Raw genomic sequence first — 15,897 nt, forward strand, 5'->3', positions numbered from 1 at the left:
CATTTTAACATTTTTATTATTAAAATATTCACCTACAAAATTGGCCTATGAACACTATGTACAGCATAACGAGCAGTGATGCCTGCTAATACATAATAATAACAATAATAATAATAACAATAATAATCAAGCTATTTTACAAAGAAAACACTGCGCCATCATCAGAGATAGGGAGAGATGAATTCTTGCAATTCGCAAGGAGATTGTCAGAGTTCTGGAGTCTGAAATGTTACAGGATGTCCTGACAGGTTTGCGTGGCATCAACAACACCAGCAGAACTTCGTCTTATCTTATCTTGCAACCAGCTAGTTCACGGACATTATTAACACCAACATGGACATTTCCATAGGTATGGTCCTTGTGCTGGCCTCCAAATGTTCTAGAATTAAAAAAAAAAAAATATCAGATGCGTGTTTTTGGCAATTTGTGATCATTTTTGTTTTTTTTAGGTTAAAGCAAAGCAGATTAACCTTTACTGTTGTCTGCTTGTTCTTCTGACTGTTACTATGGGAGATGAGAAGATTGAAAATCAGTATTTTTTTTATTCAATTTATTATTATTGTGACATCACATCCAAACTCACCTTGACTTTTCTTCTGAAGCGTCGATTCGCAAACCTCTTGGTAGCAAACATCCTGTTGTACCTTATAGGTTCTTTTGTACCTGCAAGAAAAACAAAAGGAAGAACGGAGGATTAAAAAAAAAAGTCAGGCTGAGAATAGTCACAATCTTATGAGGAGTCTTTTTTTTAAAGCAATAGAATAAAATTAAAGTTGAAATTCAAAGAGGAAAAATTTTCCTTTAGTGTATTTTTTTTACTGTTTAACATACCAACAGTTGTTTCTGTATTAGTCATATGATTGGAAATTTAAAGTATCTCTTTTGAATAATTCTTGAAAAAATATTCAAATAAGATTACACATAATGGCAGACGTCGCCCTCCCACACGGGCTCGCTCTTTGTCTCCGAATAGAGGCGGGTGCACGGGTGAGGCACTCGCTGGCACGCTGCAAAAACAAAACATCAAAATGTGATTATTTAGCTTTTTTTTTTTTTAACTCTGACTAACTTTATTTTCACCTACAAATCAATTCATTTCTTTATACCATCACTAAGTATCTCGAAAACATTTTGCTGACGTTAATCTTGCCGAGTCCGTGCAAGATTTGCGGGAAAAAAAAAATCCTCTGGGTGACAATACCAAAAGAGCTCTTCTAGGTTTTGCACCACAGACCCATTTGACCACAAGCTAAAAATCAGCAAGCCACAGTGTGAAGGAAATAAACCCTTGACTTGTCACATTGGCCACCATGTGTTAAAGTCCAAGAAGTTTCAATTGCCATGTGACAAGTAAGGGGGTTATTAAAGTTTTCTGTGGGGTATGATTCCTGCTTTGGTTGCCACAGATACCAAGTTCAAATCCAGGACAAAAGTCAACACACTTGATTTATTTGTTTATTCTACATGATTTATGGGGTGGTTCTGAAATGTATTCTTGATTTTATGTACTATAACCAAATGAAGGTGTGTGTGTGTGTGTGTGTGTGTGTGTGTGTGTGTGTGTGTGTGGGTCAACATACACAATTCACACTGTGCGCCTTTGAACCCAGCGGTGCAGTCGCAGACGTGCGAGTCGCCACCGTTATTTCTGCATGTGCCGCCATTCAGGCAGGTCGAAGTGAGACAGTCCTGAGACGACGCTGAAACAAAACAAGCCCGTTTGATATCGTCACTGCATCAGAAATACCCAAGACTTCTCGATATCCAAAGCAGAGTGGTGGTCCAAATCGTGGAACAAGGAAATTTCAAGTTGAATGACATCTACCGAGTTTCGCCCCGGATGTGGTCTCCTCTTGAATCTCCAGCGCCAGGCTGATTTTGTTGGTGGTCTCCTCCATCCTCTCCAATCGAACGGGCAGCTGGGGTTCTGCCAAGCAAAAACACAATTCTTAAAAAAATAAAATAAAAAGCTTCAGAAATTTACAGTAACTTGAATCGAGATGGTCTGTAACACACCGTAAAGTCACCATTTTGGAGTTGATGATGTCATCGGCAGCGTAATTCAATTACCAAAGCATAACAGCACATCTTAACATGTCAAAAAACAACAAAAACAATCCATTTTGCCTAATCTACAGACACACATGGAACGACTTAAACGAGAGATTTTTTTTGGGGGGGGGCCTCCTTAACGTAAACAAACGTCACACAAATACGCAGATGCAGAAAACCTAAAATGGATGGAAATACTGAAATGGCCAAAACTACATCGATATATGTATACTACAAAATACTACATAGCTGAAAGTTAAAAAAAAAAAAAAACATTTTTAAATCCACACTGTGTTTTACTTTGCTTACTGGGCCGATGTCGAATGGCTTTTCTTGGCAAGTGTGTGAACTTGGCTGTAATCTTTCCTCTCCTGTCAATCAGTTCAGTGTATCTGGAGAGAACATCCCCACGTCAGCACAACGATTATTTCTTTGGGTATTATCCTTTTTGTTATTTTGGCACCTTGGTTCCGCGCCACCTCCCTGGTTGTGAGGCTGAGAGAGCCTTCGTCCTTCCTTGAAGGGTCGTTCTCTTCTTCCGGGTCTGGCTTCCATCGGCACTGAGCCCAAAGAAACACAATCATTTAAAAACTTCATTCAAATGTCAAATTGTCAGATCGACTTGTGGTACCCACAGGTGGTGAAGTCCAGGTACTGAGGCTGGCTGTGGATCTGCTCCTGTCCCACCTTCTTGACGGATGTGAGGGCGAGGCGGTAGAGCTGAGCCGGCGTCAGCTCTCGGAGCGTGTACGAGCCCACCAGGCCGCCGGGCAGAAAACGGCTCCTGGTGGTCAGCCCTCGTGTCACGTTCACCACAAAGCCGTCCGAAGCCAGCCCCGGGTGGCGGGTCCAGGTGATGGCGGCCGAGTTAGCGGTCACTTGAGCCAGCGACAAGTTCTGTGGGGGGGAGGGCCCTGCAGGCAACCCGACAAAACAAATTAAATGTATATTCTTGAAATTGGCGGGGAAATAAATCAATTTTATTGAGGAAAAAAAGGTATCCTACGGGTCCAAAAGTGCAAGGGCCCTGCCGAGTGGCTTGTGGAGGGAAACTCATCGGGTCTGAGTCCACTTTGCGTCAACACGTCCACCGTGTACTTGAGGGCAGGAAGCAGAGAACTGAAAAGATCATGACAGTAGATGTTACATTACATAGAGCTGTGCAACAGCACCCTCTAGTGGTCAGAACAAAAAAAAACTTTGGCCAAGCAGAGCATTTTAATTACTGCCTACTAGCTCTGGGATTTATACAACTTTAAAAGGTAGGTAGTTAAGTACCTAGCTATTTAGCTAAGTAGTTAAAAAGTAGGCAGCTAGCTAGTTGCCGGGTGGAATTGGAGGCAAGCAGGTTACGAGGTAGGTTGCTAAGTAGGTAGATAGTTGGGAGTGATTTGTGACCGGTTCAGGGTCTGACCTGAAGGTGTGTTCGCTAGTGGTGGCGTTGAGCAGGACTGTCTGTGCTTGACCACCGTCCTCGGGTGTTAAGGTGACACGAATCCTGCTGAGGGGCGCGTGTCGAGTCGCCTTGAGGTTGAGGCTCCAGCTCAGCCGCACGTCATACGCCGACACGTTCAGCACCTGAAGATGCTCCACACGCCGAGGCCCTTTTTGAAAAGAACCAATACCGTCAACATGAGCATAAGCGCTTGAGCGAAAAACGCTTCTGACGCGAACTACTCTGAAATACTTTCACACACACGAGTGACATGCTATTAACACGTATTTCAGTATATGAGCACATTTCAGAGTATTACACGAACATATTTTAATTGTGTATGTGAGCCTTGCAGTCGTATCTGTGAGAAAAGTGTGTAATGCGTCTGCCACTGACTGGTGCGTATGAGAGCGGTGGCTGGCCTGCTGACGTGGTCGCTGTTGGCGTTGCGTTTGATGGAGTAGGTGGAGATGTTGTAGAGCAGGCCGGGCACCAGACTTCGCAGGACGTGCCGTCGGCTCTGCCGGTCCAGAAAGTCGACTTTGCGGGCGCCTCCGCGGCCGTGCGGCGCGTAGGTCACCACGAAGCCGCTCAGCCAGGCCGTAGAGGACGCCTCCGGCTGGTCCCAGCGTAGCTCCAACTCGTTCTCTTCCACACGCTGCACGTGCAGGCTGGAGGGGGGCAGCAGATCTGGGAACAAGTTAGCAGACGTAGAGGTGCTATGTGGCTAAGTTGATAGCTATGGGTGTAGCAGGTAGTTAGGGAGCCGGGTAAAGAAAAAAAAAATGAAAACTTCTAAATCGTACATAAACTCCAATAAAGACGTCCAACCTTTCTCACAGTCTTTCCCCGTGTGTCCGGCTTTGCACACGCAGTCGTAGTTGCCTCTTCTGTCACTTCTGCACTCACCCCTGCTCCCGCAAGGGTGCAGCACACAGGGGTCCTCCACTAGAGGGCGACAGAGTCAAACACTTGTTACAGCGCTGCTTCCCCAAAGAAGTGTGAACTGGCTGAACTTGAGGAAGATGAGAGGGAGGAGGGAAAGTCACTTACACATCTGGCACCGGTCGCCAAAGAAGCCATCCTTGCATGTGCACGCGTACGTCCGCTTGGAGGCACGACACACGCCGCCGTTTAGACACGGGTTGGACTCGCAGCTGTCCTGCTCTACGCACACATGCACACAAACACACACACACACACACACACACAACGAGCATGTTTGAGGTCTTTGTTTTGTAACGAACAATACAGTCAACATGAGCGTGTTTTACGTGTACCCGTTTGGCAGTGGCGTCCTTTGAGGCCCACCGGACAATGACACAAATAGGACCCCGGCTGGTTCTCACAGGTTCCTCCGTTCTTGCACGGCTCCGACAGGCATTCGTTGACGTCTTACATGGAGTAGAGTGCAAATTAGAAATAATTCAACCTGAAAAAAAACAATGAAGCACTCACCTGTCTGACACTGGTTCCCAGTATAGCCTTGCTCACAGTCGCAAAGGTAAGAGCCTCCGTGGTTGCGACACGTCCCGCCGTTGATGCACGGCTCAGACAAGCAGCCGTTGAGTTCTGGAGGAAGAATAGAACTAACTAGCATTTTTTTATTGGAATCCATTTGAGTATTAGATTGTGTGTTGTGACGCACCCTCGCAGACGGGAGGCTGGCTCCAGTCGCCCTGGATGCCGCAGACACTTTGCGTGGCTCTGGGCACCGCCACGTATCCCGCCCGGCACAGGTAAGCGGCCACCGATCCCGGCAAGGTGGATAAGAACTGAACATCGGCGTGCTCCACTTGCGGCGGCGGACCGCAACCCACCTCTGCAACAATCAAGTGGCGTTTGTTAGCAAAAAAAAAAAAAACGTTGAGGGAAAAAAAAATTAAGAAGAAAAAAGAGAAATGCAAAAATAACACAATAAAAAAACCACAACATTCAGTTTGGAGGCTACTTCCTGAGTCATGTTTACATTGTCACTTGTTGCTAGGCAGAATTAATTGGGCTCAATCCCACCAGTGGAAATAAAATGTTACCTGGCAGCCACATCAATTGAGCATAGGAATTACAAACGAGGATCTTTTCTTTTTTTTTTAACACATTGATTTGAAGATGAAATGAAATGAAATATTTCAAAAACTATAAAGTTGCCACCAGGACATGGCACTAGCAACAGGGGCACATTGAGACTAAAATGAGCTTGGCCTTAATGCTCATATGTCCTGGGGCTTTGACTTGAAATAACTTTTACTCGCTTCTACTTGTACACGGGCTCGTGCCGCTACAGGGCAGCAACCACGCTAAGATTAGCGTCACATGGACACGGCCACGGTCATCGGAGCGCCACGAGGTTGCGTCAGATTAAAAGTGGAATCGGACCAACATATTGTCCTATTTTGGGGCAGCGTGTAACATTACAAAATTTAAGTAAAAATGACCCTGAAGAAAAAAAAAATCTCTCTTCCTTTTTATAGGAACAATGTTGGTTGCAAAAACAATAAACCTATAAATCCAACTTTTGTTTTTTGGGCTGAGAGATGGCTGACCTGCGTGACGGTGCGTGGCAGTGGCAGCGTTGACCTCACAGTGTCTTCCGGTAAAAAAGTCGGTGCACTCGCACTTGTACTTCCCGATGTAGTGGAAGCACGTCCCTCCATTCACGCAAGGACTGGATGTGCACGGATCTGGCTTCCCTAAATGACAACATTTCATTCCAAAAAATGAAAGCATTTGGTGCATCTGGAACATATCTGGTACTTTGCCTTTTCCGGATTTTATGTTTCAGTGAAGTGGTTACAGCCTCATTCTAAAATGCATTGAATCCATTTGTGTGAGCCCACTCACCCACTTCACAGTGCTTTCCGGTGAACCTGTAAGGGCACACACATCTGTAGCTGCCCGCTTCCTCCCTGCACGAACCCCCGTTGCGACACGGACCGGAGGCGCACGTATTGAGTCGCACTAAAACCACACGTAGGTAACAGTTTGCTCATTTTTCTTCTTGTGACTTTTGTCGGCTAATTGATGTCGGTCGGTACCTTTCTCGCAGTGCTTGCCCCAGTGTCCGTGGGCGCACTGGCACGTGTAGCCGCCGTCGCGCTCGTAGCAGTAGCCGCCGTTGAGACACGGGCTCGAGTCGCAGACGGATTGGGGCTGTACTGAAAAACACAAAGCGACACTTGACCTTGTTCCTTCCGGCTCGTCTGCCTGTTAAAATCGCAAACCTTGCTATTCGAGCAGACAGATTGGAAAAATTTAGTATTACACCTTTTGTTATTCGAAAATAAAATGACAAAATAAAAATTGTTTTTAATTTCATTTAAATATTTGAATTAACCAAGAATACAACTTTATTCTACAAAAATATGAACCAAACAAATACTCGGGATGTTTGTAAACATTTTGGTGGCCTTGAATGAGCACTCTTACCATAAGGGTAAAAGTCCTGCTGGTCCAGTTCTGCGGCGCTGGTCTGACACGTGCACAGGTACGCACCCCCGTATTCCAAACACGGACCCCCGTCGGGACACGGATGATTGTTATTGCACGGCGTTTGAGTCACCTCTGAACGCAAAGCACAAAAAATCACAGACAGTTATCGATTTGTTTAACAGGCCACTTCAAAACAATAAACGGGTCGAGTCCAGACTTACCGAATTGGCAGTAGAGCCCCGTGTAGGAGGCGGGACATTTGCACGTCCCGTTGCTATCCACACAGACGCCGCCATTCTGACACAGACATTGCTCTGCAGACAAGCGAAATAGCAAAAGTTAGCGAGTGGATTTGAGTGCTGATCCAAATGTAAACAAAAGACAGGCCAGCGAGCTGGAATGGCGAATGAATGGCGACCATCTGTAGTGAATACCGAGCGCCTTTCATCTTGTTATTGATTAGCTGCCATGTGACTTATTATTGTGTCAACGGTGAACCGCATTCACACACACTGCTCCCAGAAGAAAAAAAAAAAAATCTCTTAATATTTTTTGCTACTTGACTTTCTACTGCTTCCACATTCCTCGACGGATTCGATTCATTCCGACATCCCAATGTATAAAATTTAAGTCATGAAGAATAATCACACCTTTCCTCCAGGCATGAAAGACGTGGACCTGAATGAGAAAGCTTTTTTTTTTTTTTTTGGGACTGTGAAGGAAATACCACATTTTCTTAAGATGGGACCCAAAGGCGGCAAGTACAATGAAAACAGCAGGGGCCCCAAAATTGAACCCTTTGGAACACCAGTGGGAGACCGAGCGGGACAACTAACACCAAAAAAATTCTCGATCCTAATTGAAGGCGGAGGAAGCAGCCGTATCACGCAAAAGAAAAATGTCTGGTCTTTGAAGTTTATTCCTCTCGTGATACGGAACCGATGTGGCGAGAACCCTGGGGCCCATTAGCGGTAGCTTCATTAGCACAACGTGCTCTTTCATTGGCTACCTTTGAAGCCATGAGGCGTTCGCTGATGTCCTGCTTGCTTTTCTTTTCTTTTTTGCTCCACTTGCTGTTCCAAGAAAAGCATTTGGGAAGATTTAGGAGACGCTTAGTTGCGCTAAGGGGTGACAAGTTGCATGCTGTTTGCCGAAGCGCCGCTATCAAAGAGCTTTACTCCGGCGAGGCACGATATGCCGCTGCTGCGTTCTGCTCTCTCGTCGCCGCAAATCAACATAGAAACTCTTGATATTCTCCACATGGCTTTTTTGGATTAAGAGGTATTCGTAAGTCAAAGTGTCAAGGTTTTAGTCGGATTTTACGATCACAGCAGGGTCAAACGCATCAAATACCAGAAAGCTGAATATTGATGCATTTTTAACGCCATTTGTTTCCAATTCAATGAACATATAGCAGGGGCAAAGTCACTCGGCACGACGTTCCCTTATATGATGACGCAATGACCAAAAGAGTAGTTTTTTTCGGCTTGAAAATTTGAATCAAAAAGTCATTTTTTTGCCACATTGTAAAAAAATATTTGATAAATCGTTAAAAAGTAGCAATTTATTCTTGCAGTATGATTTTGTCTCTGCATTCCGACTAGGACGCTACAAAACATAATTCCTGCACTGTTTTGCCTTTTTTCTCAAAAATTGCGTCTGTGTTTTGATACTCAGTGTGGCGTGCTGGCCGTGCTCCAGAGAAGCAAATAAGTAGCCTCATATTTGTGCAGCGGGAAGCAATGACTGAATACCACAGATTGCGGCATCCCCTCATAAACAAACATTTGGCCGTCTAGACAAAGCGCTTCCTCTTTTGTTGGTAAACTCGTAAAAAATGCTCCATAAAAGAAATATTTACAGGAGGCAGCCCGCCTAACCCCCGGGTCAACTCAAACGTGTCGGTTTGGATAATTACAACGACGCATCAGCATGCTACCTCTTCCAAGGCGGCGGGTGGAATTCCAACGGTTGGGGCTACCGGTCCGGACGCAGACAGGCTTACCTTGGCACATGTCGCCGTAGTATCCCGGAGCACACGAGCAGCGATGTGCGCCGGAGTCGCCGTCCAATTGGCAGATCCTGTTCTTGCCGCACTCGTCCTGTTGGCACGAGCCTGCAGGCAAAGACGAAAATTAAATTAAAAAAACAAGACAACAAAAATGTGGGCAAAGTTGAGCTCACCAGTTTGGTTTTTGGACTCGGTTGAATTGAATTGAAGCTCCATTAGCTCTGTGGGAAACAAAATGATGAATTCAATTCATAATTAGCTCATGTCATCTGACAACACAGTAGCCAAAAAGGTCTTTTATGTTCTTGAAAATTTGACCTGAATTTCACCTGACTCACAGACGACTCCTGTGAATGGAGCGGGACAAAGACAGGTAAAGTTGCTGCCGTGATTGACGCACTGGCCTCCGTTCAAGCAAGGCTGCGAGTCGCACTTGTCCCTTTCTACGACAGAAAAAGACAAAAAAGTCAAATTATTATTGGAATACAAAATAAAAAAAAAACACTGATTGAAAGTACAGTGATGCTAATTTCTATTAGCCCATCTCTGAGCTTTTACATCACGATAGCATAAAGCTAACAGTAGTTTCATTTTCTTGTTTGTGCCAATTTTAGGCGCTTAAGTCTCCAACTTTTGTTTGTATAAACGGCAACCTGTCCCACCTGTCTGGCACAGCACGCCAGTGTAGCCCGGCTGGCACACGCAGGTGAAATTGTCGGCAGTCTGCACGCACAGAGCGCCGTTGAGGCACGGCCCGTCCCTGCACTCGTCCACATCTGCAACGGAATGTTACATCCATATTTCAATATTTACTCAGCCGATTGATATATCCGCCACGCGGCTCCCCTCGTGCTGCAAATATGCGCCGCTGGCCGTCAAATAAAGTATCGCAAGAGGTCGGATACATCTTCACATCGCCCCGGCTGTGGGAATGTTCACGAGAACGCCGCAGAATTGAAGAGTGAATTTCTCACATCTATTTATCAACTCATGTCTATGGTGACGAGTTTCATATCGTTTTTCTTATTTGTTTAAATTCATTTACTATGATTGCAATTCATATTTGATGGTACCTGTTTCACACAGAGAGCCGGTGTATCCAGGTGGACACTGACAGGTGAAATTGTTGACGTGGTCTTGACACGTTCCTCCGTTCTGACAGGGAAACGAAGCGCACTCGTCCACATCTGCAAAGTACGGTGACGACTTTGACAAAGTGAAAGATAGCAATACAGAATCTATCTTCCTGTTACGCTGCCGACTCACTGATCTGACATCGGCGTCCGGTGAAGCCCGACAAGCAGGAACAAGTGAACGATGGATTTCCAGTGATGCAATCGTCGATGCAGCGGCCTCCGTTAAGGCAAGGCCTCAGATGCGGGCACACCGACGCTGGAGGAACAGATCACCGCGTGAAAGGAACTCCTCGCAGACGGTCAAAAGCCGCCGTCGCTCCTACCTGAGTTGTTGCAGCCGCCCACCTCCACATTGATGTGGTCGATGCGAAAAACCCAGCGGCCCGGGAAGCCCACGTTGGTGGTGGTCTCCACCTGGGCCACGTCTTGGGTGCGCGAGCCGGGAATGTTGAAGTACCTTTTCCCGTCACCGGCGTTAAAACCTGCCTGGGGAAAGGCGGGGTAGCCAATCAGAGCCTACTAACGAATCAAGAGTTTCTCTCCTTCCTTCCTGTCAACTATGCTTACCTGCGCTGCAATGCCTTCCAGGCCATTTGCGTCCCCCCCGCTACTGGCGTGCCTTCCGGTGGTCCAGGTGATATTGTTGTACTGGAAGATGGTGAACGAGAGCTCGCCGTCCGTTATGAGCACGGCTTGGAATGTGTTCACCTGCAAAAAGAGAAGAGAACTCGTTTGTGTCTACGCGATCACGGTCTGAGGTCGACGTCCATACCGGCGTGGTAGAACTGCCGCCATAAAAAGTGACTTGGTGCCAGGTGGAGACGAGAACCCAGGTGGCGTTGAAGTCAGGTAGGTCTGAGAAGTACATTCGGATATCGGAGGACGCCCGGCCGAGGGTGAGCGGCTCGCGGCTCTGTCGGTAGAAGACGCGTCCCGCCCGCCGGTTGTCCACGTCGGCCCAGAAAGGCGCCACAACTCGGCGGTCCCCGGCGATGGGGAATGCCACGGGGGTGAACTGGGACACCTCCCGAAGGAAAGACACCAGGCCGTTGTTGTTCACCTGTGGAGGAGAGAAGTGAATCATCAGTGACTCAGTGATAGATGTTTGCACTTCCCGAATGGCAAACACATGCGAGGTTTATTTATTCCGAGGAAGGACAGACTGCAGCTGAGCAAACCGAGAGATTCTTAACCGGGAAGTCACTCAGGCGGATGGAAAGTTCACACGTTGATTTATAATGCACTTAAAAAAAAAAAAAAAAAAAAACTCCAAATGCTTATGGCAGTGATAATGTAGGTAGTTGGAAGCTAGGTAGGAAACTAGCTAGCTAGCTAGGAAGGTTGGTAGATAAGTCGGTGGTTATGTCAGAAGGTAGGAAGGAAGGTTTGAAGGAGATGAACTTTGCCTCTGTACCCGCGTGGCCAAGCAGCATGTGACAACAAAAACATGAAGGGAGAGTCAGTGGAAGGCACCCGGCCAGCTTTGGCTTGACGCCTTCAAAACATCATTTGGTATAAAAACAGCCCAGGAAGTTTTATTTGGCTACAAGGACGGAAGCTCAGTTAATGATCCCCAGCACAGTTTTCTTCCCCTTCGCATCAGCGGGATGCAGTGAGAACTTCTGGGTGCATGCGTGCAACTGTTCTGTATGCGGAAGGTCAGCCCATCCGATAGCGGGAGTCAAGTCGGATTGAAAAGTTGTGAAGCTCCCACGCCTGTAGAGCAAAGCGCTAATGATGTGTTTCTGAACCTTCCGATGACATTGGATAAACTGTACGTGAAGACATAGAGCATAAATATATACAAAGTATATATAGACGTACGTGACCAAATTTATGAGCGGTGAAGAAGAACTGAGGACCTTTTGTCCGTGCAAGTGGTGGATGGTGTCTGAGGCTTTTCACTTATGTGAGAGAGTGAACGGGTTTCAAGTGCTGCCCGGCGAAACAGAGCCAAGGTCAAACTCACAGGAGAAACATCTCTGTCCATATTTCTTAAAAAAAAAAAATGAGGAGGATTGGTAGGGGGAGTTTATTGAGTGGCGGACACATCCTGGATTTAGCTTGGGTGCGTTTCTGCCGGCATCGGCGCTTTTATGGAGCACAACAAACTTTGATGTGGTTTACGCCGGGCCAAAGCAAACCCGCCGAACGGAGGAGACCATGCCCAGGCGTCAACAGGAGGGGAAACACTACTTCTTTCTTGTCAAAAGACGGACGTTTCCGCTACTCCAAAGGCTTTTCGGCTCATAAATCCGCTTCTGAACAACTTTAATATGGTGGCGACTCTGCGGGTAATTGCGGGGCTCCTTTTTTAATTAAGGAAAATAGTCAGTTTATGTCTTGACAAATCTAGACAACTTGTTGCCAAACATAATAACACATGGCGAGTGAGAACATCTCGCATCTCATTAACAGGCTTTGTGAGCTTGTTTTGCTTCTTTTTTTTTTTTTTTTTGGGTTCCATATTTTCTTTCAAGCATCGTTTCCTGTTTTTACACATTGCACAGGTGGTAAGACCAAAAATATTTTTTAAACATAGGCTTGACTTATTTTGTACCGTGCAGTTGATAACGGGACACAAGAGGGTTCCCTCAACTCAGAGCGCAACTTATTTTAGCTGTCTGTGACTATGCTAAGCTAAGTGACATACAATATAGGCCTTGATGTAAAGTGAGTTGTGTCATTACTAGCCAGTAGATCAGAAGATGTCAAAGGCTTCCCCTACTTGTTTTAGCACATTGCTCCTGTGCTAAGTTAAGCAATACATATATATCATGTGCATATATACTAAGTTGAGTCATTATTTGAACAAGTGAGCATAAGAGCCCCCCCCCCCATGCATTCTCACTTCTTGTTTTAGCACCTAGTCGCTAGGCTACGCTAAGTGACAATAGTATATATAAATGTGAGTTGTGACATGACGGCACGGTGGACATAAGGTCATAGATTGATTTGCTAAACTAAAACAAAATAAAAAGTTAAGTGAAGTCGTCCCCCCCCCAGGCGTTTGTATGCTAGGCTAAGCTAAACTATTACGAACTGTTGGGCTTGCTCAAAACAGAGCATTTAAAAAAAAAAAAAAAAAAAAACATCTTTAGAGATGAGCGCTTGCAGATGTTGGCCAGATATTCTGTGAGCTTCTACGTGCATGCATCATGTGTTTCACTCCTGGCACCGCCTACTTCTTCTTTCTCTCCACTTTCTCCCGCAATAAAAAGCGGCAGATCGTAACTATCTCTTGCTCACATCTGCTTCCAAACATGTGCTCTGTCCTCCCTGACCTTCACGCTCCCGAACCCCTGTGTTAAAATGTACGGTGAAGGAAGAAAAAAAAAAAATAATAATAATCGGGGGGCCACTCGGTTTTGGGAGCCGCAGCGCACGGGACTGACATCTGGGTTGCGTTAAGCCTTGATTGGTCATTTCTAAGATAAAGCAGCTGGACAGTTCCAGGGGGAAGACCCCTGCCATGTTATCTGAGGCGTGGGAGGAGGAGGGGGTGAGGGGGCTTATGGGGGGGGGGGAGATCCCACAGCAACATGTGAAAACTCCCCCACACAAAGCACAACAACACAGCTACAGCCTGCCTGGTTACCAAGGTTCCTTGTTTGTCAATCACAGCGGACCAAAATAAAGGCAGGGCAGCATGTGGAAAACGCTTTCAGCATTTAGTTGATTCAGTCAATTTTATAATATCTATACAATTTAAGATGAGACCATAATGTACAGTTTTGAAATTGTACATATGCTATATTTTACTTGATATGAATTATTTCTTATTTTATTATTAGGCTTATATCAATGTGAACTGTGCTTATTGTTATATTTATTTTTATGTATTTTGTTTTATTATTGTACATTATATTATTGTTATAATTTTTATTTCATAATATTTTATTATGTAAAAAATATTATTTTCTTGATAGGGCTCTCAGTAATCAATGTTTTGACATGATTAGTTAAGCCCTACGGGAAAAATGGAAGTAACATACCGAATAATGTTTTGGGCTTTTTTTTTTTTTTTTACATTCGAATGGGCTGCAACATTTTCCAATGCAACTAAGATGACTAACTTGACTGACTTATGGCAATTGTTGCTGTGGTTCCTCAGCCTCCCCTGGTGGCCATTTGAAGACATGAGGAGGAAGAGGAGAAGGAGGAGGAGATGCATCCGCACACAACAGGTGGTGCTGATTTAAGGAACATCAAAGTGTGTGCGTGAAAAGCCGGTGAAAAGTTCTTCTGCGGGTCGCACGGTACGGCAAACATTTCATACGGCACAAATGAAGGACTGATTTTTCGGCAAATAAAGATCTGATTCTTTTATGGGAAATAACGGAATTCTAAGAAATAAGTCATTTTTTTTGCAGAAAAAGGTTTTGTAATTGAAAATTGTCTTTTTGTTACACAAATATTTCAGCTTTAGGAAAATATCTTGGATTTTTAGAAGAGTATAATTATGAGGTGTTTGATTAGTGAATGTTTTTTTTACATTTTCGTTTTTCAACGGGTAGGTGTGGAAGTAAGTTTCAGCTGACTTGTTTGTGAAATAAAGTTTGTAAACGAGTAAAATGACCAACGGGTCCCAGTTGATTGTGGTTGAATCATTTTCGATTTTAGATCAGCACAGCTTTTGAGTTGAAGATAAAGATGAGTGGGGGAATTGCGTCCATTATGAAGGAGGGAAATGGGATTGAATGTCTTTTTGTCACACAATATTATCGAGATCATGAGAAAACATTTTGAAACACATTAAGTCAGATTTTTGCAGTATAAACACACACACACACACGGCAAAACATGCACAAACTCTGCGGTGTAGCGGTTGGGCGCCAGCCCCCCCCCTGCTCCGTCTCATCCCCCTGGAGTCCTGTCACTTTGCTTGGCCAAGTCCGCACACACACACACACACACACGCACTTAAAAACATAAACACACTTACATAGAGTCCCGTGTGCTTGTCTCCAAAGAAGGGGAACGCCACTGAGATGTCAAGGAGTCCCGAGCCTCCGTCGTCCTGGGCCACCGTCTGCGCGTCCCCCCGCTCCGGGCCGAAGGGGTAGAAGTCCTCCAGGGGCACGGCCGCCTCCGCCCCTCCAGGCGGCAGCAGCAACAGCAGCAGGGCGCACAGCAAGGAGGACAGCGGCTGTGGCGGCATGGCCTCAGCCACCCTAGTGGGGTAGCGGATGGAGGAGGCCCTGACTCGAACCCAGCTCGGGAGGGGGGAACAAGCGGTCTCAGAGGCTCTCACGCTGGTCCTTCAGCTCCGCGGCGTGTGAGGAATACTGGGGATTCCTTGCATTCTGCTCTGGGAATGAACGAGCAGCAGCCGGAGCTGGAGCTGATGTTTAGTTTTGTTAGGTAAACAATCTTGCAATTTTTTTTTTTAAGGGGGGGGTCCCCTGATGACTGAGCCTGTGAGATATCCTCAATAAAGCACTCTATTCTAAGCCTGCTAAAGGACTTCTTTCACAATTTAGCCACACCCTCTCCCCCCCCACCAGCGGGGATAGACCACCTTGCATAATTAGCCGGTACCAACCAATGGCGACGCGGGGGGCGGGTAACCGGAGCGCTGCCGGGGGCGGGGCTATGGAAATCAAAGCGCCGCTTGCAGCCCGGTCCGGCCGCTCAGGAGAGAGCGAGCGCACAAGGAGGCGTTCTCATGAAACGCCCGCACACACACGCTTTTGTGGTTTGTCAGCAGTTCATCCTCTCACAGCCACCACAACAGTAAATCCACTTTTTTTTTTTTATTTAATGGTCAGCGTGTTATGAAAGACACTTCTGTCCCGCTCGAAGTCCCTCCCCAACATAACTCAAAGCGCCCC

The 15,897-nt window shown here is 45.9% G+C and overlaps 1 protein-coding gene across 2 annotated transcripts; it reads right to left on the reverse strand.

The window, feature by feature from the left end:
- Positions 1-35: 35 nt before the first annotated feature.
- sned1 (sushi, nidogen and EGF-like domains 1) lies at positions 36-15,854 on the reverse strand. Of its 2 annotated transcripts, none has more exons than XM_085928469.1 (32): positions 15,009-15,854; positions 10,836-11,123; positions 10,631-10,771; positions 10,387-10,549; positions 10,194-10,319; positions 10,001-10,114; positions 9,590-9,703; positions 9,257-9,370; positions 9,101-9,148; positions 8,922-9,032; positions 7,138-7,230; positions 6,914-7,048; positions 6,523-6,642; positions 6,329-6,445; positions 6,031-6,177; positions 5,136-5,309; positions 4,946-5,059; positions 4,768-4,881; positions 4,541-4,654; positions 4,319-4,435; positions 3,884-4,177; positions 3,467-3,656; positions 3,059-3,171; positions 2,688-2,966; positions 2,516-2,612; positions 2,362-2,444; positions 1,826-1,927; positions 1,581-1,700; positions 920-1,007; positions 584-663; positions 471-504; positions 36-379 (listed from the first exon to the last, which is right to left on the reverse strand). In XM_085928469.1, the coding sequence occupies exons 1-31, from the start codon at positions 15,222-15,224 to the stop codon at positions 473-475; spliced, it is 4,158 nt and encodes a 1,385-aa protein (XP_085784595.1). In that variant the 5' UTR covers positions 15,225-15,854; the 3' UTR covers positions 36-379; positions 471-472. The 2 variants fall into 2 exon arrangements, with proteins under 2 accessions (XP_085784595.1, XP_085784594.1); XM_085928468.1 differs by having other exon boundaries at positions 2,353-2,444.
- Positions 15,855-15,897: the final 43 nt, after the last annotated feature.

Source organism: Syngnathus leptorhynchus, chromosome 13 (assembly GCF_054491065.1).
Source record: "Syngnathus leptorhynchus isolate UIUO chromosome 13, UIUO_Slep, whole genome shotgun sequence".
NCBI lineage: Eukaryota > Metazoa > Chordata > Actinopteri > Syngnathiformes > Syngnathidae > Syngnathus > Syngnathus leptorhynchus.